Raw genomic sequence first — 22,400 nt, 5'->3', positions numbered from 1 at the left:
GCTTCACAGGAGCGTAATCAAACAAAAAATTGACACCGAGCCACATCGGGAGATATTAGGACAGGTGACCAAAAGCTTGGTCGAAGAGGTAGGTTTTGAGGAGCATCTTAAAGGAGCAGAGAGAGAGAGGTAGGGGCTTATGGAGAGAGTTCTAGAGCTTAGGTCCTAGGCAGCTGAAGTCAAAGTCGCTAATGGTGGAGTGATTAAAATTGGGGATGCGCAAGAGGTCAGAATTGGAGGAGTGCAGAGATCTCGGGGGGGGGGAGGGGGTTGTAGGGCTGGAGGAGGTCACAGAGATAGGGAGGGGTGAGGTCATGGAGGGATTTGAAAACGAGAATGAGAATTTTAACATCGAGGCGTTACCTGACTGGGAGCCAATGTCGGTCAGCGAGCACCAGGGGCGATGGGTGAACGGGACTTGGTGCGAGTCAGGATACGGGCGGCAGAGTTTTGGGTGAGCTCAAGTTTATGGAGGGTGGAAAAACCATTGTGGGAGATCTTGCCCCTCTTTAGGTCTTCATGTGTCAAATAGCATTGTCTGACCAGAAGGCAGGCACCATTCTTTCGCCCTCCGCCATTGCCACTCCATAACCTGGCAGTAGGACACTGTGTGAAGACACTCAACTTCATCTTCCTCCAATTACTGCTTAGTGAAAAAAGTACACAAGTTTAAACTGGAAGACATCATCTTATAGTCGCATCTACATTCTCTGGGAACAAAGAAAAAGCAAAGAAACCGCATTTATATAGCGCCTTTCATACCCTCAGGACGTCCCAAAGAGGTTCACAGCCAATGAAGTACTTTTGAAGTTTTGAAATAGCCACTGTTTCAATGTAGGGAAACGCAGCAGCCAATTTGTGCACAGCAAGATCCCACAAACAGCCATGAGATGAATGACCAGATAATCTGTTCCGGGCGGTATTAGTGGAGGGATAAATATTGGCCAGGACACCGGAGAGAAATCCATGCTCTTCTTCGAAATAGTGCCATGGGATCTTTTGTGTCCAACTGAGGGGGCAGACTCGGCTTTGATGTTTCATGCGGAAGACGGCTCCTCCCTCAGTACTGCACTGAAGAAAACATAACCCAGTATAGGTCACCCCACTCTCCCTCCCTTTAGGAAGCAAGTCATCTCTGTCCTCCCCCCAGAGCCTGCTTCCACGGTGACAGATAATCAGTCAGTTTAAAGCTGCAACCACTATGTATTTTTTTAACTATTAGGAATGGTACTGACATGAACCTCGAGTCACTTTGCATTACAAAACACTAGTTATTTTTTCTGGTAGGAAAGAATGAACTTGCATTTATACAGCACCTTTCACGGCCTCAGCATGTCCCAAATCGTTTTACAGCCAATGAAGAATTTTTGGAAGTGCAGTCACTGTTCTAATGGAGGGAAACGCGACAGCCAATTTGCGCACAGCAAGATCCCACAAACAGCAATGTGGTAATGACCGGATAACCTGTGTTTTATTTTTAGTGATGTTGGTTGAGGGATAAATATTTTCCGGGACACCGGGGAGACGCAGGACATTGTATGAAGCGAGGGCTGAGGCTGAGGCTGCAGCAGGAGGATGGGATCCTGCAATCCAGCTGTCGGCATTCCTGCTCCCAGACATTGGGTTCCCACGGGAAGATCCTGGTTGGTTTCTCCGCCCGAGCTTCATCAAAAGCGGAACGTGAGCCAGTGAGTAGACAGCTGCGGACCTGGAGTTACAGAGGCACGTAGGGCCCACAGCCAGTGGTCAGATCGACTTACGTTCCAAACCGTGGCAGTCTGGTAAGGGATTGGCTCCGCTCAGTCCGCACAATGAACTTATCTGTGGAATATTTTATATACTGTTGTTGTACTGGAGCACTTACTAATCCTGCCTGTCAACGTTGAACAGATAGAGGTTTGGGCGTCAGCCTTGGCTCAGTGGGTAGCACTCTCACCTCTGAGTCAGAAGGTCGTGGGTTCACAGTCCCACTCCAGAGACTTGAGCACAAAATCCAGGCTGACACTCCCAGTGCAGTACTGAGGGAGTGCTGCAATGTCAGAGGTGCCGTCTTTCAGATGTGACGTCAAACCGATGCCCCGTCTGCCCTCTCAGGTGGACATAAAAGATCCCATGGCACTATTTCAAAGAAGAGCAGGGATCCTGGGCCAATATTTATCCCTCAACCAACATCGCTAAAAAACAGATCATCTGGTCGTTATTTCATTGCTGTTTGTGGGTCCTTGCTGTGTGCAAATCGTGTCTGTGACCTTTCCCTACATTACAACAGTACTTAATTGGCTGTGAAGTGCTTTGGAACGTCCTGAGGTCATGAAAGGTATATAAATGCAAGTCCTTTAGGTGAGAGTGGTACCACTGAGCCAAGGGCTGACAGAGAGCGAGGCTTGGAACGGCTACTCATCTGGGTCTCGATCCCAGAATAAGCTAGTTGGACTCTGGCAAGTTTAATTTGGGATTGATTCAGCCCGCACCAGATCTGTGTGCCAGGTCCTATTGGCCTCAGCACTCTGCTAACTGCCATATAAACACAGCAATCATTAGGAAATTGGGCCTAGGGGACGGGGGAATGAGTTAGGTACGCCTACTGATGTTGGCTTAGGGTGCTCAGGTGACATTTCCCAGATTTTACCCTCAAATTGAGTGTTGCTGGCGGGGGGAGGTGGGTGAAGCGGGTTTCTCTGGGTTTCTCCCCGGAGGAGTTGGCAATGCCAGCAATCAGGGAGGGTGGTACACAATCCCGCACCGTCTAATCGATAAGGTGGGCACCATTGAGCCTAGACCCCTAGACCCTTTCCCTCCCTTCGTTTTTGTTTCTCGTCAGAGAGGAATTGAAAGGCCAAGGTAAGCGGAAATCTAATTTTCATTTACAATTTCCTGAGTGCGTATTTTACTTACATTGAGTTAATATTACAGCAGTGAAGCGCTGTCTGATGTTTGTGTCAATTTATTACTGTAATATTAAGGTTCGTCAGGGGGTGGATTAAAACACAGGCCGACGTGCCCAGGGGTCTTAGTCAAACATAGGGGCCCCTCCCCTCCATAATGCAGATAAACTTCATACAACCGCTGGATCGGTTTTATTCAAGCACAGAAAGAAAGACTTGCATTTCTATAGCGCCTTTCACAACCTCAGGACGTCCCAAAGCGCTTCACAACCAATGAAGTACTTTCTGAAGTGTAGTCACTGTTATAAAGTTGGAAATGCAGAGGTTATCTGATGAAACCTCCAGGAATAGGTCCATAGGAAGATAGGAACAGGAGGAGGCCATTTAGCCCCTCGAGCCTGTTCCGCCATTCAATGAGATCATGGCTGATCTGTGACCTAACTCCATATACCCACCTTAGCCCCATATCCCTTAATACCTTTGGTTAACAAAAATCTATCAATCTCAGATTTACAATTAACCATTGAGCTAGCATCAACTGCCTTTGCGGAAGAGAATTCCAAACTTCGACCACCCTTTGTGTGTAGAAGTGTTTCCTAACTTCACTCCTGAAAGTCCTGGTTCTAATTTTTAGGCTTTATCCCCTAGTCCTAGACTCCCCAACCAGCGGAAATAGTTTCTCTCTATCAGTCCCCCTTAATATCTTGAAAACTACGATCAAATCACCCCTTAATCTTCTGAATTCCAGGGAATACAACCCTGGTTTGTGTAATCTCTCCTCGTAATGTAACCCTTGGTGTCCAGGTATCATTCTAGTAAATCTATGCTGCACTCCCTCCCAGGCCAACATATCCTTCCTCAGGTGCGGTGCCCAGAACTGTACACAGTACTCCAGGTGTGGTCTAACCAGGGCTTTGTATAGCTGTAGCACAACTTCTACCCCAGAGTTGGAGATCCTACTGCATAGGCTAAGGTCCCATCGGCCTGGACGTCATTCAAAACCGGAGGTGGAGCGATAGACTTGCGCCTGAGGGCAGAACCCAGTCCCCGTCACTTACCGTAATCCGCCTGTGCGCAGCTAGGGGTTGCTAACCCTCCAGGATTGTCCTGGAGTCTCCAGGAATTAAAGATTGATCTCCAGGAGAACTGCTGTGAGCAAACACCCAGGGAAAAAAATCATAGTATCATAACAGGCACAGCACAGGAGGAGGCCACTCGGCCTGTGCCAGCTCTTTGAAAGAGTTAACCAATTAGTCCCATTCCCCTTCTCTTTCCCCATAGCCCTGTAAATTTTTCCTTTTCAAGTATTTATCCAATTCCCTTTTGAAAGTTATTATTGAATCTGCTTCCACCGCCCTTTCAGGCAGCGCATTCCGGATCATAACAACTCGCTGCGTAAAAAAATGTTTCCTCATCTCCCCTCTGGCTCTTTTGCCGATCACCTTAAATCTGTTTCCTCTGGTTACTGACCCTTCTGCCATTGGAAAGTTTCTCCTTAGGGGACATTAAACAAAAATTGTGTGTTTTCTTTGGACATTTTTGTTTCTTAATTATAAAAATATTGGAGATGGGGGGGGGGTGCGGAAAGGGAGCGGGGGAAAGGCTGTTTGACTGGGTGAGGCGGTTGGAGGCCGGAGGTCATGTGATGAAACCTCCAGGAATACATCCAACCAGAGCTGGCGACCCTTGGGTACAGCTCGAATCGCTCCTCACCGCCTGCTCAAGGATTTCAAATTTAGCCGCACGGTTATAAGTAACATTGTTATAAAGAGACAGGCCAGCTGGTGAGTGTGTGAAGGATTCAGTTCAACGGTAACTTGAATTACTGCAACAGCTGTTTTCAGGGGCTGATAAAATATATTTAGACTGCTGGAATCTGGATTTCTACAAGTCCGGACTTCTGTTCATCCTTTTCGAATTTCGCCTTGCTCTAGGCTCCGAGCAACTTATTATTTTGCAATTTTCTTTAAGTGTTGCAAAGGTTTATATCGCCAGTAACCAAAGCTTTTACCTTAATGGGACCTCATAGGCTGTGCCATGAAAGAATCGCCAACCCTCCAGGATTGTCCTGGAGTCTTCGGGAATTGAAGGTTAATCTCCAGGACACTGCTGCCAGCAAAAACCCAGGGAGAAAAATCATAGCGGCATCCAACAAAATGTATTTTTTTTCATTTTCATTGAAAACTTTCATTTACAGTTTTAGTTATAAAAATATTGGAAATGGGGGAAAAAAAAAGGCTGTCTCACTAACAGTCAAGATTAATCCAATTGGGTAACAAAGAACCTGTTCCCTTTCCAATTGGCCGTGAGAAGGCAGTGCACCCGGAGGATGGACCAATGGCCGGAGTGTGGGGGCAGCGTGGTTCGAGGCGGGAGGTCATGTGATGTCAAAGTTGGCAACCCTACCCTCGTATATAGTTCAAACCCATTAATTTGCGTCTATCTCATGTTGCCGATAGCAACAGATCTTAATGTTCTGATTTAGGGTTCATCCATTGATGAGGTAACAGCATTAAGAACTGCCCTTTCCAAACCTCCAGGCCCGCTCAAAATTTAAACAGGGTAAGCCAGCAAATAAGACTGAGTTTCCAAGGCTTTGAGGCCCAGATTGCTGGGGTTCAGGGTTGCATGTAGCCCACCACCGCATCCCCTCCACCACCACCACCCTACTCCCAAACCACCAATTCAGACCTTTTTTGGAATTGTTCTTACTTCAAGTCCCCACCAATTACTTTTCAAAATTCGAAGTTTACTTTTGGTGTAATTGGCCGATGAATGGTTAACGACTCTGCCAAAATGGTGGGAAGAATCATATAGCACAGAAAGAGGCCATTCGGCCCATTATGCCTGTGCTGGCTCTTTGAAAGAGCTATCCAATTAGCTCGTTTCCCATAGCCCTGCAAATTTTTCCTTTTTAAGTATATATCCAATTCCTTTTTGAAAATTACTATTAACCTCTGGTTACCGACCCTCCTGCCAGTTGTTCCCTATCGACTCTATCAAAACCCTTCATAATTTTCAACACCTCCATTAAATCTCCCCATAACCTTCTCTGCTCTAAGGAGAACAATCCCAGCTTTTCCAGCCTCTCCATCATCCCTGGACTTGGCTCGTGTAAATGCTGAATCTTTCTCTCCTCCCACTCTCCTTCATTTTCTCTCACGGACCCCTCCGTGACCAGTGATATTTTAGTCCTAAAAAGAATTTCTGAGTCAGCCTCATCTCTGGACCTTGGGTTTTACGACTGATTTATAGTCTTAGGAAGAGAACCTGGGATAGATTTTTGTGAACTGGTGTTTCCAGCACTGAGCAGCAGGGACAAAGGGATCAGAGAGCTCCATGTCTGAATTTCTGATAATACAACAGCAACTTGCATTTATATAGTGCCTTTAACGTAGTAAAACAGCTCAAGACGCTTCACAGGAGTGTAATCAGACAAAAATTGACACCGAGCCAAAGAAGGAGACATTAGGACAGGTGACCAAAAGCTTGGTCAAAGCGGTAGGTTTTAAGGAGCATCTTAAAGGAGGAGAGAGAGGTCGAGAGGTTTAAGGAGGGAATTCCAGCGTTTAGGGTCTAGGCGGCTGAAGACACGGCCGCCAATAGTGGGGGCGAAGGGAGTGGGGGATGCGCAAGAGGTCAGAGTTGGAGGAGCGCAGATATCTCGGAGGGTTGTAGGGCTGGAGGAGGTCACAGAGATAGGGAGGAGGCGAGTTCATGGAGCGATTTGAACACAAGGATGAGAATTTTAAAATCGAGGTGCTGCCAGACCGGGAGTCAATGTAGGTCAGCGAGCACATGGGAGAAAACGTTTTCAAACAGGAGCATCATTCAGCGAAGCATTACATTATCCTCAGGAACAGATTCATAATAGAATGTCTTAAAAATCAACCAGCCTTGTTTCAATGTGGGCACTGTCAACATTTATTAAATCTTCTAGCTCTGTGTCCCAGTGTAGAACATTCTCAACTAAAAGGACTTGAACAGGCCATGGGTAATATCTGGCGTAACACGTCACTATTCTACTACATCCAGGTATTAACAACCAAAATCAGATTCTAAATAAAAACAAAATTCCGATGCTTCGCCTGAACTCATTCACAGGCCACGTAATATTCACACTCGTCTGATGAAGCTGTCGTACCACCTTATGGCATTAAGAAAGTGTCCTCTCATCTTGTTTTTACAAACATAGGCTTGAACTGTCAATTAAAACTTGCACGTTAATCAAGAGACGAACCTTGTTCAATACGAGCAAACAGGGAGCGGGGGAGGCGAGGTCGTGGTGGGGAGGGGCGAAGCTCTTCTTTTTGTAGTACTGAGCCATACAGTCCAGGAAGGTCTCATGTCTCAAGTCTGCACTGCACTCAGATGATCTCAGTTGGGGCGTTAGGCGGGGCACTGTGGTTGGGCTCAGTGCCTCCGGGCTAGAAAGGGCAAACAATCAGTCGGGGTAACCCAATCGTTACCCAGAAGGTTCCAGCTGTGTGACCGTCAGCCGAGGACAGGGTCGGGGCCTGTCAAGCGACAAGTCCCGGGGTCAAAATAATCCGGCGCTGCTCGTGAGTGAGGAATGGTCACTTGGGTCGGGGGCTGGAGGACTTCCAGGAACTGTGCCCCAGAAAGTGCCAGCTCCTTCAGGAGAGGAGCAAGGGGGACATTGGGAACATATAAACGAGGAACTGTGCCTCGGTTGCTGAAGGGGGAGAGTGGTTGGAACCACCTGTACCATTTGAGATATGGACGACACATTTCAACGCAGGTTGCCCTAATGCAAAAATTTGGCAAACAGAAAAAAAAAGTTTGAACATGTTTCATCTGGAAAATACCCCTTTAAATAGCCTTGACACATTTCACTCTTGGCATTCAAATATTCAAAAAGAAACCATTTAAAAAAATGTACTGTAAACAATATCGATCCCATTGTCTGAAGGATGAAAAGGAAATTAAGTGCAATTCATTGTTTTGTTTTTTAAGCTTTTCACATTTGAAATCACACCCAAACCACAGTGTTATAGTCGAACTGAGACTGTTTCTCGTTCACCGACTGGACCAGTTTATTTGTGCAGCTGGTGGATTTTGGGTTCTTTTCATCCTGTAACGTGGTGCAACAGGTCCCACGGCCATCCTGAGCCCGGCTGCTCTGAGTACTACTCCCCCGCAGTGCAAAGTAAAAAGTCACCTTCTGTTTGGGTCCCTTGGTGGATCTCTTGGCGATGGGGTCTCCCGGGTTGTTCGCTGGCGCCGGGCCTCGTTTCTCCTTCAGCACCTTGCCCTTGTCCGGCCGAACGCTTCTCAGGAGCTTCTTGAAGATATTGGCGGTGAGGTTCAATTTTTTCTGGAATTCCTGAGCTCTGCTGATGACCGGGACTTGGTCATGTTGACCTCTTCCCTCCACGGAGGCAGGATGGGGCTTCTTCTCCAACTCAGGCAAGTCCAACCAGTTGCCCACCAAGTCGGCGAAGACGTTGTCTCCCAAAATGAGGGGCTGCCTATTTCTACTTTGGGAGAGCAGAGAGGATGTCCAGTCATTGGGGTCGTCGCAACCTTGGGTTGTCCTACTGCCCGATTTGCTGGCAGTAGGAAGGTCGTGGACCTCTGGTGGGACATCCATCTGGGTCTGCTGGTCTAGGTCCACCCTGGAGGAAGCAGGCGATGGTGCATCCTTGAGATGCTCAAGAGACATGGGTAATATGGCCACTGACTGCATCTCTTGACAAGGAGCCTCCTTTAGATATTCTCCTAACCACGAGCCCATGGGCTTGTCAGCGTGCCCTGGAAAGGTTGCGGGGCTCGATGTAAGGACTGTGCTGCTGCTGGGCTTGCAGGTATTCCTCTCCAGCCTGGTGCCCGCCCAGCCCTGACTGCTCTTGGATTCTTCTTTCCCATTTCTCAAGCGTTGCTGACGGTTAATGACGGATGAAGCTTGGCCCCGACATCCTGAGATCTCCAACTGCTCCAAAGCTGTCTGTACTTGGAGAAGTTTCAGCTCCTGGAGGGCGCCCATCATACAATTCATCTGGTCCTGCAGCCCATCTCCAGCCTCTTTCATAGATTGCTGTCAACGCACATTTACACCATTAGCACTGCCACATTATATCACCAGAATATACTGAAAGCATCTCAATGTCATCCCCATTTGCTAATGAGCTATACATCATCTTCACAAGACGTCCATTTGATTACTCCCCACTTCCCAACACCATTTTGCTTATCTTCCCTTCCTAAAGCACTTACATAAAAGACAAAAATTCATGTTTTATTTGTCTAAACGTATGCAGGGATTAACAAAGCCCTAAATATTTCAGTACACTTACAGACTGTCTCTTACACAGTGAGTCAAAGCACATACATCACTTAATATAAATATAATGTACATTAAAACTGTTTTCTAACGATACATGATTTCCCAAAAGCAACACCACTATGTAATATTACTAGATATTTAAGTGCAGGCATAGTATAAGATTTAAAAATTAAACTTTTAGGGTTTTTTTCTTTGGGAGGGGGTCGTGTCTGTGATCCGATTGCTGCTTCGGACCTCCCTCGAGTGGTTTAATCGAGATCGAGCTAACAGCAGATGTCTCTACCACCAATTCAATTTCATTGAAGAAATGCACCGAACTTTGATGCAAAGTCGCACAAAAAAGTGCCCTGAACCTGTGAACAAATCAGTTCAATGCAACAATTCCATCGTCATTAAAAATGAGAATGCACCGTTGCACGAAGTAAAAAATTTGCAATCGAATCCCATCGTAAAGAATATTTTCAAATGCTCCTCTCGCTAAACACATATACATCTTTATATAAAATCTCCCAACACTCGGTGTCCATCTCACTCCCTGTCACTAATACATTCTTACATACAGTGTACACTAGTGGGAGTTGTGTTATCCTTTACACAGACTCAGTCTCCTATTGAACAGGATTAAAAAGCATCAACACAAAGCCTCTCCCTTTTATAATCTTACCTCTTGTTTCATTGACAATAGATGCCTCGTTCAATACATTATTTTTTTCCCCTCCACAGGGCCAAGCCCCAGACGTAAAAAAACCCCTTTCAAAGGAGTTGTGTTTTATTAATAAGGGACTGTTGATTGACAAGGAATCTGGTGACAAAGACAAGCCCATCAAACGATGGCCATATGTTGAATGGGTGTCGCTTGGTTGATCCAGTTAATCAGCACCTCAAGGTGTGTGCTAACATTTCAAAAATAATCTGAATAACATGAAAAGGCTTTAATAAACATCAATATTTCACAGAGGCGCGTCTGCCTCTGTATGAATCAAATAAGCTGCTTTTTCCTGTTTTTTGTTTGTTTATTGGAATCTCTAAAAGCTTTGACTGTGACTCCAGGTTAAGTCTGAAGGAGCTGTCAGGCTGGACAGACCCGGTATATTTTGTCTGAACACTTTATTTGAGTTCCCTGCATTTTGCAAACGGCAGGATTAAGACGCATAATCGAATTAAAAAGGGGGTTGGGGGATGAACCTTTTTCTGTGATTCAAAGAGGGCGGTTGCTAGTTTAATTGTGTGTGTTTTCTCCCGTTTGAACGGAGTGTTATTCACAGTAAGCAGCTGAGAGTGAAAACAGCGAGGATATTAAAATATTTACACACCAATGCTCTCATTCCGAGTGCAAAAAGCGAATCACAGAGCGTGTGTACATCATTTTCAATGGGGAAGTTTAATTTTTAAAATTGGCACGAGTGCGGAATGTGATGCAAAAAAGAAAACGCTTGTAAGAATTCCGGAATCCCATGTAAATGGGATTTATTGCATGGTTGTAATTCAGTGACCCGTGTCATTGTCCTAACTCTCAAGTCTTGAAAAAAAATAGTTTAATTTAGAACTGAGCTACACTCCCTTCCCTTAGTCCCCCGCCGAAGAGGATTAATTGTCCGTGTTTGGCTCCCTATCGATGTTCAGCCCTAGTATCTGGGGTGGGCTTTTAGATTTTGATGCAACCCCTTGACCTTCATGTAAATAAGGACACTGAAGGGAATGGGTAGCGGGGCGAGGGGGGGTCTTGTTTTAGATCCCATCCACACCACACCAGTAAAAAAATACAACACACACAAAATAAAAGTAACGCGAAATCCTGCAGAGTGTTAATTTATACACAAGGAACTCACGCCTCCCAAAAAGGACAACTGTTAACGAGCTATAAATGCACTGATTTCCATTTTGACTGGATAATCCTGAAAATGAATTACATTTGCAGAATTGTAATAGAATTCATATTCATTTGCAGTTTAATCCAGGAGCAGATGGGATGATTGCAATTTTCGACATTCTAACACCTCCTCGCAATCCATTATCCCCCACAGTAATTAAATAAAGGAGACAGGGAGTCAATAGCCCAATGTTTGATATATAAATAGACGCTCATTGTATCGCCTGCACGGCGCATACTGGATAACTTCACATCAACCGCCCGGATAAGTGTAAAAATGCAAAACAAACACCCCCCCCCCCCAAACAAGCGAATACACCTTACCAATTCTTGTTTCAAACGACGCAAGCTGGTGTCCATGGTCCCTTTATCGTGGGGGGGGTGGGCTCGTGTTCGAAACAAAAAAGTTAGACGGTTAAAATTCTGCTGCCGAAAGAATTTAACACACTCCACGTGTCCATCAGGAAAAGGCAGAGCTGCCTTTTCCAGTATAGTGTCTGCCAGCGAGTCTGGATAAGACAGAATGGGAGGGCTGGTATGCAATTGAGAGGTTGCCTTTTTCCAGAGACCCAGTTATGTTTGGTCGCGTCTGTACAGTATAAGTGTTTGCCGAGTTGCTATCCGGTTACCCTGCCCTCAGCATTGACCTATTGATCATTTGCTCAGCTTTTTCCAACGTCTTATTCCTCTATTATTTCCTCCTCCTCCTGACTTGGCAGTCATTTTATCTGCTGATTATTATTATAATTGTTTTTTAATTTCCTGAACAGAGCCAATCCCCTATCCACACCCCCCCCCCAGCGACAGATCTGAAATGGAGCTAACTTTCTGCCAGTATTGTTTTCTTCCTTCTGGCACAGAAGGCCTTGATTCATGCCGGGGTTATAATCCCACGGCTGATTTCTTACATGTGTGTCAGCCGTGGCTCAGTGGCAGCGCTGATGCCTCTCAGTCGGCAGGTTTGTGGGTTTAAGTCCCACTCCAGAGACTTGAGCACAATATCTCGGCTGACACTCCCCCAGTGCAGTACTTGGGGGGGGAGTGCTGCACTGTCGGAGGTGCTATCTTTCGGATAAGATGTTAAACGCCGTCTCACGTGGACGTAAAAGATCCCACGGCGATATTTCGAAGAAGAGCCCTGGAGTTCTCCTCATTATCCCTCAACCAACAGATGGTCTGGTCATTATCACATTGCTGTTGTGGGATCTTGCTGTGCGCAAATTGGCTGCTACGTTTGCTACTCTTTACAACAGTGACTACACTTCAAAGGTAGTTAACAGGCTGTAAAGCACTTTGGGAAGTCCTGAGGTCACGAAAGGCGCTATATAAATGCAAGTTCTTTCTTTACAGGTGCAAAATGGGTGCCTAAGCATCCAATATGACAGGCGTCCTGCACGCACATTCCGCACCGGAAATGCGCCGCCCGCCATATTGGTGAAGACAGAAAAAGAGGCGCCCGGGGCCCGTGCCTGAAGCTTGCAGCAGCATCATTTAAATATCTCTCGTGTTCCCAGTGGTGTGTGGTGTGTGTGTGGCGCATGGTGTTGTAAAAGTTTGGAACTCTCTTATTGATACTAGCTCAATTGCTAAATTTAAATCTGAGATAGATAGCTTTTTGCCAACCAAAGGTATTAAGGGATATGGGCCAAAGGCAGGTATATGGAGCTAGATCATAGATCAGCCATGATCTTATCAAATGGCGGAGCAGGCACGAGGGGCTGAATGGCCTACTCCTGTTCCTATGTTCTTATGTTCCTATGGTGTGTGGCGCACGGCATGAGGTGCGCAGGGTGAGGTATGTGGCGTGTGGTGTGTGTGGCGCGCGGTGTGTGTAGTGCAGTGTTTGTGGTGCACGGTGTGTGGCGTTGTGTGTGTGTGTGGCATGGTGCATGTGGCGCGGTGTGTGCTGGTGTGTGTGGCGCGGTGTGTGTGTGTGGTGCGCTGTGTGTGTGGGATGGGCAGCACGGGGCGGACGGCGTGCGGTGAGCGGTGAGGAGCGTGCGGTGTGAGGTGCAAGGTGCGCGGCATGGAGCGCGCGGTATGAGTTGTGCAGCATATGGAATGCTGGGAACACCATGGGGATCGGTGGTCAGAGGCCAATCGGCAAGTACCAGGAGTGAAGGGCGGCTGGCTGCCCGTGAAGTGCTGGCATTTCTTGGCCTCTGATCACTGCCAGCACCTCAGGCTCAGGTTGAGAGACGCAGAGTGCATCAGGCAGAAAGCCCACCCCACACCCAATAACACGGGGTGCCCACCAAACCATCGTAACATCAGTGTCGAACATTCCTGTACCTGGGACGAGCTTCACTTACGTGCCATCATATCACTGGAGTGCCAATAAAAAAGAAAGACTTTTCACAACATCCAAAAGTGCTTTATAGCCAATGAAGAGCCCTCACTGTTGTAATGAAGGTTTAATATCACATACTGAAAGACAGCACCCCCTTGATACTGCACTAGAGTACCAGCCTGGATTGTGTGCTTACACCTCTGGAGTGGGACTTGAACCCACAACCTTCTGACTCAGATACAAGAGTGCTACCCACTGAGCCACAGCTGACGCCTGAGGATAATTACCAGAGGATTATACTGATGGGGCTGCTAGAGAACAAAAATGGATGTTTGTGTACTTGGTTTGGTATTTTTGAGAGTAAAGGAGCAGTAAAGGTCATTACTTTACAATCCTGGCATTGTTATCAATCCCAACTTTGGCAATGGGACTGAAAGGTAAAATGTGATACACTGCTTCCTCCTTCAGACCTATCTGGAGAGTGGCGCCATTAGCAATATAAGACCTGAGGCTGTCATATCCACCAGCCTCCAAAGGCTCATCACATTGTTTCCGTGCCATTGTATCTGCCCAATGTGAACAGGACGCATTCCACAGCCACAGGAACCTGGCATAATACAGCAGAATCATTCCTCAATATAACTAGACCTTTATTATGTACACAGGGTCAGTGTTATCAGCAGTAAAAGGGTTATAGACTCCTCATTCTGCATTGAATACAAGGGGAATATAATCAGGAATAATGGGGTAAGGAGGAGTATGGAGCATAAATGCTAGCAGAGACCAGTTGGGCCGAATGGCCTGTTTCTGTGCTGTGAATTCTATGTAATCCTATGTAATATACTCTTTATTCTGTACTATACACAGAAACAGTGTTAGCATGAGTAAAGGGGAGATATAATCATTATTTTGCTTTAAACCATCCTTGAAATTTCAGTACCCATTACATTTCACAGTGAATGGAACATTAATTTTTGACAACTGCTGTCAGTGTAACTGAATGTATTTTAATAATGAATGAGTCTTGTTAGCTGCAAGTCTCCTTATTATAATCTCTTCACAATCGGCTCCTCCTGTGTGTCAGACCGAAGCACAGCTTCGCAAACAATTTTAATTCATTAGTTTGACTGTTGAGTTCATCAAGAACTCTGCTGCCCGTATCCTAACTCGCACCAAGTCCCGTTCTCCCATCACCCCTTGTGCTCGCTGATCTACATTGGCTCCCGGCCCGGCAACGCCTCGATTTTAAAATTCCCATCCTTGTGTTCAAATCCCTCCACGGGCCTCGCCCCTCCCTATCTCTGTAACCTCCTCCACCTCTACAACCCTCCGAGATCTCTGCACTCCTCCAATTCTGGCCTTTTGCGCATCCCCGATTTCCTTCGCTCCACCGTTGGCGGCCGTGCCTTCAGCTGCCTAGGCCCTAAGCTCTGGAATTCCCTCCTTAAACCTCTCCGCCTCTCTACCTTTCGCTCCTCCTTTAAGTCGCTCCTTAAAACCTCAGAATGCTACCACTGAGCCAAGGTTCACTTCTGTCCTTTTGGATGACACGTTAAACCAAGGCCCCATTTAGCCTCTCAGTTGCACGTAAAAGATCTCAGGGCGGTATTTTCGAAGAAGATCGGGGAAGGTCTCCCCGGTGTCCTGGCCAACATTTATCCCTCAACCAACACGACTTAAAAAAAACAGGTTATCTGGTCAATTATCTCATTGCTGTTTGTGGGATCTTGCTGTGTGCAAATTGGCTGCCGCGTTTCCTACATTACAACAGTGACTGCATTTCGAAAGTACTTCATTGGCTGTGAAGAGCTTTGGGACGTCCTGAGGTTGTGAAAGGCACTATATAAATGCAAGTCTTTCATTTTTTTTTTCTAGTTCCCTAAGGGTTAACCTTTTTACTGGCACAATAGTTGAAGCAATCTGCCCTCGAGGGAGAGGCTGCATTAACCTACATTTCTGTTTACATTGCTATCTTCATACTGTTTTAAAACACTGTCTAACAACCCCGCAGTCGTTTGTGCATGGATTGGAAGTAATTTAAGAATTCCAGTGAGTAACATGTGTTATTTCTGTCCTTTACGTCTGGCGTCTGTCTTTTATTCCAAAGTGATTTTGCTCCTCGTTACTCTCAGCTCGCTGGAAGAGGGTCTGAAGTACCTGGAACTAAGCACTGGTCGCAGTCCAGCGATCCCTGGTTGATAGTCCGTGTGCGTGTGTGGACTAGGGCTCCCAACCCTCCAGTATTGTCCTGGAGTCTCCAGAAATTAAAGATTAAACTCGAGGACACTGCGGCAAGCAAACCCATGAGAAAAATATACAAGCATTAAAAAAACTTTTTTTTTTTCATTTTAACATAAGAACATAAGAAATAGCAGCAGGAGTCAGCCATACGGCTCCTCGAGTCTGCTCTGCCATCCAATAAGATCATGGCTGATCTTCAACCTCAACTCCACTTTCCCGCCCGATCCCCATATCCCTTGATTCCCTTATAGTCCAAAAATCTATTGATCCCAGTCTTGAATGTAATCAATGACTCAGCATCCACAGCCCTCTGAGGTAGAGAATTCCAAATATTCACAACGCTCTGAGTGAAGAAATTCCTCCTTATCTCAGTCCTAAATGTCCGACCCCTTATCCTGAGACTATGTCCCCTAGTTCTAGACTCTCCACCAGACATAAAGGACAGAAAAATCACACCGGAATTCTTAAATTGGTTCCAATCCATGCACAAACTACTGTGGCATTGTTAGACAGTGTTTTAAATAAGTTTTCATTTATTAGCTATAAAAATCATAGAATAGAATCATATAGCACAGAAGGAGGCCATTCGGCCCATCGTGCCTGTGCTGGCTCTTTGAAAGAGCTATCCAACTAGTCCCACTCCCCTGCTCTTTCCTCGTAGCCCTGTGCCAGACAACGATTTTCCACAGTGAAGGGTCAAGGTCCACAACGCTGGACGTCACCAGGATTGAAAAGAGTAAAGAAGTACAAAGAAAGAAAGACTTGCATTTATATAGCGCCTTTCACCATCTCAGGACGTCCCAAAGCGCTTAACAGCCAATGAAGTCCTTTTGAAGTGTAGTCACTGTTGTAATGTAGAAAACGCAGCAGCTGATTCGCACACAGCAAGATCCCACAAACAGCAATGTGATTGAGGGATAATTATTGGTCAGGACACTAGGGAAAACTTCCCTGCTCCTCTTCAAAAACAGTGCCGTGGAATCTTTTCTATCCACCTGAGAGGGCAGACGGGGCCTCGATTTAACGTCTTATCCAAAAAGACGCCACCTCTGACAGTGCAGCACTCCCTCGGTACTGGCACTGGACTGTCAACCTAATGTTTGTTCTTAAGTCTCTGGAGTGGGACTGTGAACCCACAACCTTCTAACTCATAGACAAGAGTGCTACCCACTGAACCACGGCTGACGCCGAGCAATTAGGTCATTCCAAGCTTGAGTTTTAAAAGTCTGAGCCTGAAGATTGTAGAGGAAAGGAAGTATGGGGAACTGAAATGTGCCCAACAGATAGTGAAGGAGATTGTGATCCCTCATCCAGACACGGTACGCCATTTACAAAATAAATTCCCGGCACTGAAATTAAATTTTTGAAAACGCCAGTATAATTCTCTCATTAATGAATTAGAACAAATCTTGTTGTGCCATACAAAGGCTGTTTAGTAATGAATTGCGTGTCAAATAAGATGGTTATTGATTGTTCTGTTTGCATAATAATGGACAAGTTGCCGGTTTATTAATGAATTCTTTGTTCAAAGATGAAGTTACGTGAACCGGAAAATTGTACAATAAATCACCCCATTCACGGCCTAATGAATATTGCGGCATTTCTAAGGCAACCCATCATTTCACTCACCACCTCTTGTTGACCTCTAACCTGCATTGTAATTGATGCTGAGGTAAAGTAGATGAGAGTGTGTGACAGCAGTCTCTTGGATGAACTGCCCTGAAATTCTAATCATCTGTAAACAGAAATGCTTACATGGAATTACGTAGAATCTACAGCAGAGAAACTGGCCGTTCGACCCCAACTGGTCCATGCCGGTGTTTATGCTCCACACGAGCCTCCTCCCACTTTACTTCATCCCACCCTATCAGTCTATCCTTCTATTCCTTTCTCCCTCATGTACTTATCCAGCTTCCCCTTGTACTGTAGCTAGACTGCAGTGGGTGTAAAGCTGAAGTGAGGAGGGACTAGATTAGAGACAAGCCGCACCCTACTTGACAAAACCCGACATGCCCACCTATTTGGCAACTTTGCTCCCGACTGATGATCTTTGCATCGGTGAAGATGCTCTTTCTTTGCACTGGTACAAGATATACCCCACAAGAGCAAATAGAAACAACTCACCAGGTCTGTGGGAATGAGGACGCGACATTTGAACTGGTTCTGGTTCACGCTGCCTGAGTAAAGGGGCTTAGATTCGTTTTGCTATGTTTTAACTCTCTGAATCAAAGGCCATATTTCCAAACAAAGAAGACCTTATTCAGATAAGAAAGAACTTGCATTTCTAGAGTGCCTTTTACATCCTCGTGGAATCCCAAATCGCTTCATAGCCAATGAAGTGCTTTTGAAGTGTAGTCACTATTGTTTTGTGGGCAAATTGGCACTGAGCAAGGTCGCACAAACAGCGATGAAATAAATAACCAGCTAATCTGAGTAGTGAGGTTGGTTGAGGGATAAATGTTAATGCCAGGAGACTGGAAAACTCTGCTGCTCTTCTTCAAACAGCTCCGTGGAATCTTTTAATGGGCGCGGGGGTCGGGGGGGGGAGGGGGGAGTTGGGGTGCGGAAGGGCTCTGAATGTTTTTAAAGAAAGAAAGTCTTGCATTTCTATCGTGCCTTTCACAACCACAAGAAGTCCCAAACTGCTTTACAGCCAATGAAGTACTTTGAAGTGTAGTCACTGTTGTAATGTAGGGAAACATGGCAGCCAATTTGTGCACAGAAAGGACAAGCACAATGAGATACGTGACCAGAGAATTTGTTTCAGTGATGTCAGTACTCTTCTCCCACTCTTCCATTTTTTCTTCACTGCTATCCACTCTGCCCCTCTTTCATTGGCGTTCGCTCACCGCTCCTCACCCATTCATTGCACCCTCTCCCTTTATGATGCTATCTGGCCATCCCTTGCCGCTCATCCAGGCTTCTTCCTGAGTCCAGTGGTTAATGCACCAGATATGCCCTTCTTCATCTCTCCGCCTGCTCCCAACACTAATGCCCTGCATTGCCACTGTATACTCTCATTCTCAACTGGGGCCACGAGCACTGGGAGTGCAGGAAGAAAAGAACCAGGTCGTGTCCTGTACACTAGCCACGAGGCTCAGGAGCGGGACAGGATGCAGAGGGCATGGGAGGTGGGCAGCATTGAGGTGTGCCAGTAATGCTGATAGTCGGCATGTATCTGTGCTCCATCTTCCAGAATAGCAGGAGACATAGTGGACATGCAACATACTTGCCAGTGAGCCATTTACTGTAACTGGGGTTAACGTTTGACCTGGGCTACACTAACTCAGCGCGGTGTAGGGTTGCCAACCCTCCAGGATTGTCCTGGAGTCTCCAGGAATTGAAGATAAATCTTCGGACACTGCTACCAGCAAAAACCCAGGAGAAAAATAATAGGGGCAATAAATAAAATTGTGTTTTTTAAAATTTTCTTTGAATATTTTCATTTATTAGTTGTAAAAATATATAGTGACGGGGAAAAAAAGACCGTTTCACTAACAGTTTCATCAACCCAATTGGGTAACAAAGAGTCTGTTCCAATTAGCGTGGGGAGACAGTGCGCCAGGAGGACGGACCAATGGCTGGAGTGCGGGGGCGAGGTAGTTCGAGGTGGGAAGTCATGGCATGAAACTTCCAGGAACACATCCAACCAGAGTTGGCAACCCCTAGGGCGGCAGCAAGTAAAAGCTGCAGGATTCATCTGAATCATGTGGAGGTGGAAACTGTCATCTCTTTACATGAGGCAAGGGGACTGGGATAAGCTCAAACTGTTAACGCTCAAATCCGCCGTTGTACTGTCTGTCCAATGCTGGCGGTGTTAGCGGTGAATTTTTGATCCTAAAGAGTGAAAATGATTTGCAAAGGCACTCAGACGTACATGTTACAATTTAGCGCTCACTGCACAGAGCTTTCCACTATGGGGAGGCCGTTTCGGGCAGTTAAGTGCAGAGGTCAGCGCACTCGATTTGCCACCGTTAAAAGGAAAATCGGGCAGACTGCGAATTAGAGAGTTGGCCTCCACATTCCAATTCCCAATACGCACTCTCACCTCGGAAAGCTCCGTGCCGGGAATGCTAAGTAATAACATTTATTTATTAACAACAACTTGCATTTCTAAACCACCTTCAATATCGATAAACATCCCAAAGTGATAGGCGGAGGGAGAGAGGAAAGGGTACAGAACCTTCATGGGGGAGTTTTGGGAGATGACCAATGCCTCCAAGACTTGGTCAAAGAGATAGGTTTTTAAGAGGCTGTTAAAGGTGGAGGGAGAAGTATATATGTGGATGGGGGTTTAAGTAGGAACATAGGACATAGGAACAGGAGTAGGCCATTCAGCCCCTCGTGCCTGCTCCGCCATTTGATAAGATCATGGCTGATCTGTGATCTAACTCCATATACCTGCCTTTGGCCCATATCCCTTAATACCTTTGGTTGCCAAAAAGCTATCTATCTCAGATTTAAATTTAGCAATTGAGCTAGTATCAATTGCCATTTGCGGAAGAGAGTTCCAAACTTCTACAACCCTTTGTGTGTAGAAATGTTTTCTAATCTCGTTCCTGAAAGGTCTGTCTCTAATTTTCAGACTGTGCCCCCTACTCCTAAAATCCCCAACCAGCGGAAATAGTTTCTCTCTATCCACCCTATCTGTTCCCCTTAATATCTTATAAACTTTGATCAGATCACCCCTTAACCTTCGAAACTCCAGAGAATACAACCCCAATTTGTGTAATCTCTCCTTGTAACTTAACCCTTGAAGTCCGGGTATCATTCTAGTACTATGTTTATTTTTAAGCGTGAGGGCATATATCAGAATGAGTTATATCATACCTGTTGAGCTTCACTCATCTGGAGTGAGTCTGACTCATTTCAGTTTAAAACTGAGACCTATTTTGATATATCGAAAACCCAAACTCCAGAATTTGAGCACAGAATCTAGGCTGACACTCCAGTGTATTATTGAGGATGTGCTGCATTGTTAGAGGTGCCGTCTTTCAGATGAGACGTCATACCAAGTTTCTGTCTGCTTGTTCTGTTGGACATAAGATCCCACAGCACTATTCGAAGGAGAGTGGAGTTCTCCTGGTGTCCTGGACAATATTCATCCCTCAACTAACATCACCAAAAGCAGACTAACTGGTCAGATATGTTATTTACTGTTTATGGAATCTTGCTGTGTGCACATTGGCTGGTGTGCGACTACAACTTCGGAAGTAATTCATTGGCTTTGAAGCCCTTTGGGAAGCCCTGAGGATGTGAAAGGTGCTAGATAAATGTAATGCCTTTCTTCTTTATATCACTCCTAAAAATAAGAACAGCTCCATCGCGAATTCCACCCGAAATGGTAACTTTGCATTCCCATCTACAGATGCCGATGGACATGCTGTGCATTTCCAACATTTTGTGTTTTTGCTTCAGATTTGCGGTTATTTTTTTCCCCTCCTGTTTAACTGGGTCCGTGATCAGTCACTCTCTTTGATCATAAATCTTACTCATTAGATAATTGACCTTGATGTAAGAACGGAAAATGTCGAGGTAAAGGGATACGGAGCAGGGCGGGAACTGACAACATTGGATTTGCTTGTATGAATCAACATTACATAGAATGTACAGCACAGAAACTGGCCATTCGGCCCAACTGGTCAATGCCGGTGTTTATGCTCCACCCGAGCCTCCTCCCAGCCCTCTTCATCTAACCCTACCAGCATAACATTCTAACATGGTCTGGTTGGACCAAAGGCTTATTTCCATTTTGTTCTATGTAATTACAGCATTTTTATTTTTATTTCCGAATTCCTAAATTTGCTGCTCCCCATCCGCACCCCCCCACCCCACCACCCCAGGTTTGCCAACCCTCCAGGATTGTCCTGGAGTCTCCAGGAATTGAAGATTAATCTCCAGGACACTGCTGCGAGCAAACCCTGGAGAAACGTAGAAACGTAGAAAACAGGAGCAAGAGTAGGCCATTCAGCCCTTCGGGGCCTGCTCCGCCATACTCAGTACCCTGTTCCCGCTTTTTCCCCATATCCCTTGATTCCTTTAGCATTAAGAAATATATCTATCTCCTTCTTGAATACATCTAATGACTTGGCCTCCACTGCCTTCTGTGGTAGAGAATTCCACTGGTTCACCACCCTCTGAGTGGTTCCCGTATCCTGAGACAGTGCCCCCTGGTTCTGGACTCCCCAGCCATCGGGAACATCCTCCCTGCATCTAGTAGTCATGGGGGCATTAAAAAAAATGGCGTTTTTTTCGTTTTCTTCGAACATTTTCATTTATTCGTTGTAAAAATATTGGAGATGGGAGAAAAAGGCAGTTTGACTGACAGTCAAGATTAATCCAATCGGGTAACAAAGAGTTTGTTTGCTTTCCAATTGGCTGTGGGAAGGCCGTGCAACTGGAGGATGGACCAATGGCGGGAGTGTGGGGATGGGACGGTTTGAGTAGGGAGGTAGGGTTGCCCTGGAGTCTCCCGGAATTAAAGATTCATCTCTAAGAAACTGCTCCGAGCAAACCAGGGAGACAAATCGTAGGGCCATTAAACAAATTGTGCGTATCATTCATTTTTGTTTATTAGTTATAAAAATATTTGCGAAGGATAAAAGAAAGGGCCGTTTAACTGGGCGGGGCGAGGTCATGTGACGAAGCCTCCAGGAATATGTCCGACCAGAGTTGGCAACCCCAACGGGAGGTCACGTGATGAAACCTCCAGGAATACGTCCGGCCAGAGTTGGCAACCTCAACGGGAGATCATGTGATGAAACCTCCAGGAATACGTGCGGCCAGAGTTGGCAACCCCAACGGGAG

General features: G+C 45.9%; 1 protein-coding gene across 1 annotated transcript; it reads right to left on the bottom strand.

Moving 5' to 3' along the window:
- Positions 1–6,782: 6,782 nt before the first annotated feature.
- Positions 6,783–11,601, bottom strand: inka2 (inka box actin regulator 2). The gene is made up of 2 exons (XM_068007867.1): positions 11,387–11,601; positions 6,783–8,943 (listed from the first exon to the last, which is right to left on the bottom strand). The coding sequence occupies exons 1-2, from the start codon at positions 11,420–11,422 to the stop codon at positions 7,879–7,881; spliced, it is 1,101 nt and encodes a 366-aa protein (XP_067863968.1). The 5' UTR covers positions 11,423–11,601; the 3' UTR covers positions 6,783–7,878.
- Between the last annotated feature and the right edge of the window lie 10,799 nt (positions 11,602–22,400).

Source organism: Heptranchias perlo, chromosome 27 (genome assembly GCF_035084215.1).
Source record: "Heptranchias perlo isolate sHepPer1 chromosome 27, sHepPer1.hap1, whole genome shotgun sequence".
NCBI classification, from domain to species: Eukaryota; Metazoa; Chordata; class Chondrichthyes; order Hexanchiformes; family Hexanchidae; genus Heptranchias; species Heptranchias perlo.
This window is presented reverse-complemented; position numbering and strand designations above follow the sequence as displayed.

What these genes read in the sequence shown, in the direction of transcription:
- inka2 (XM_068007867.1), bottom strand. Translation starts at nt 11,422, where the DNA reads ATGGACACCAGCTTGCGTCGTTTGAAACAAGAATTG. An exon ending in GTCGTTTGAAACAAGAATTG is followed by an intron (nt 8,944 to 11,386) that starts GTAAGGTGTATT and finishes GTGCGTTGACAG; the next exon opens with CAATCTATGAAAGAGGCTGG.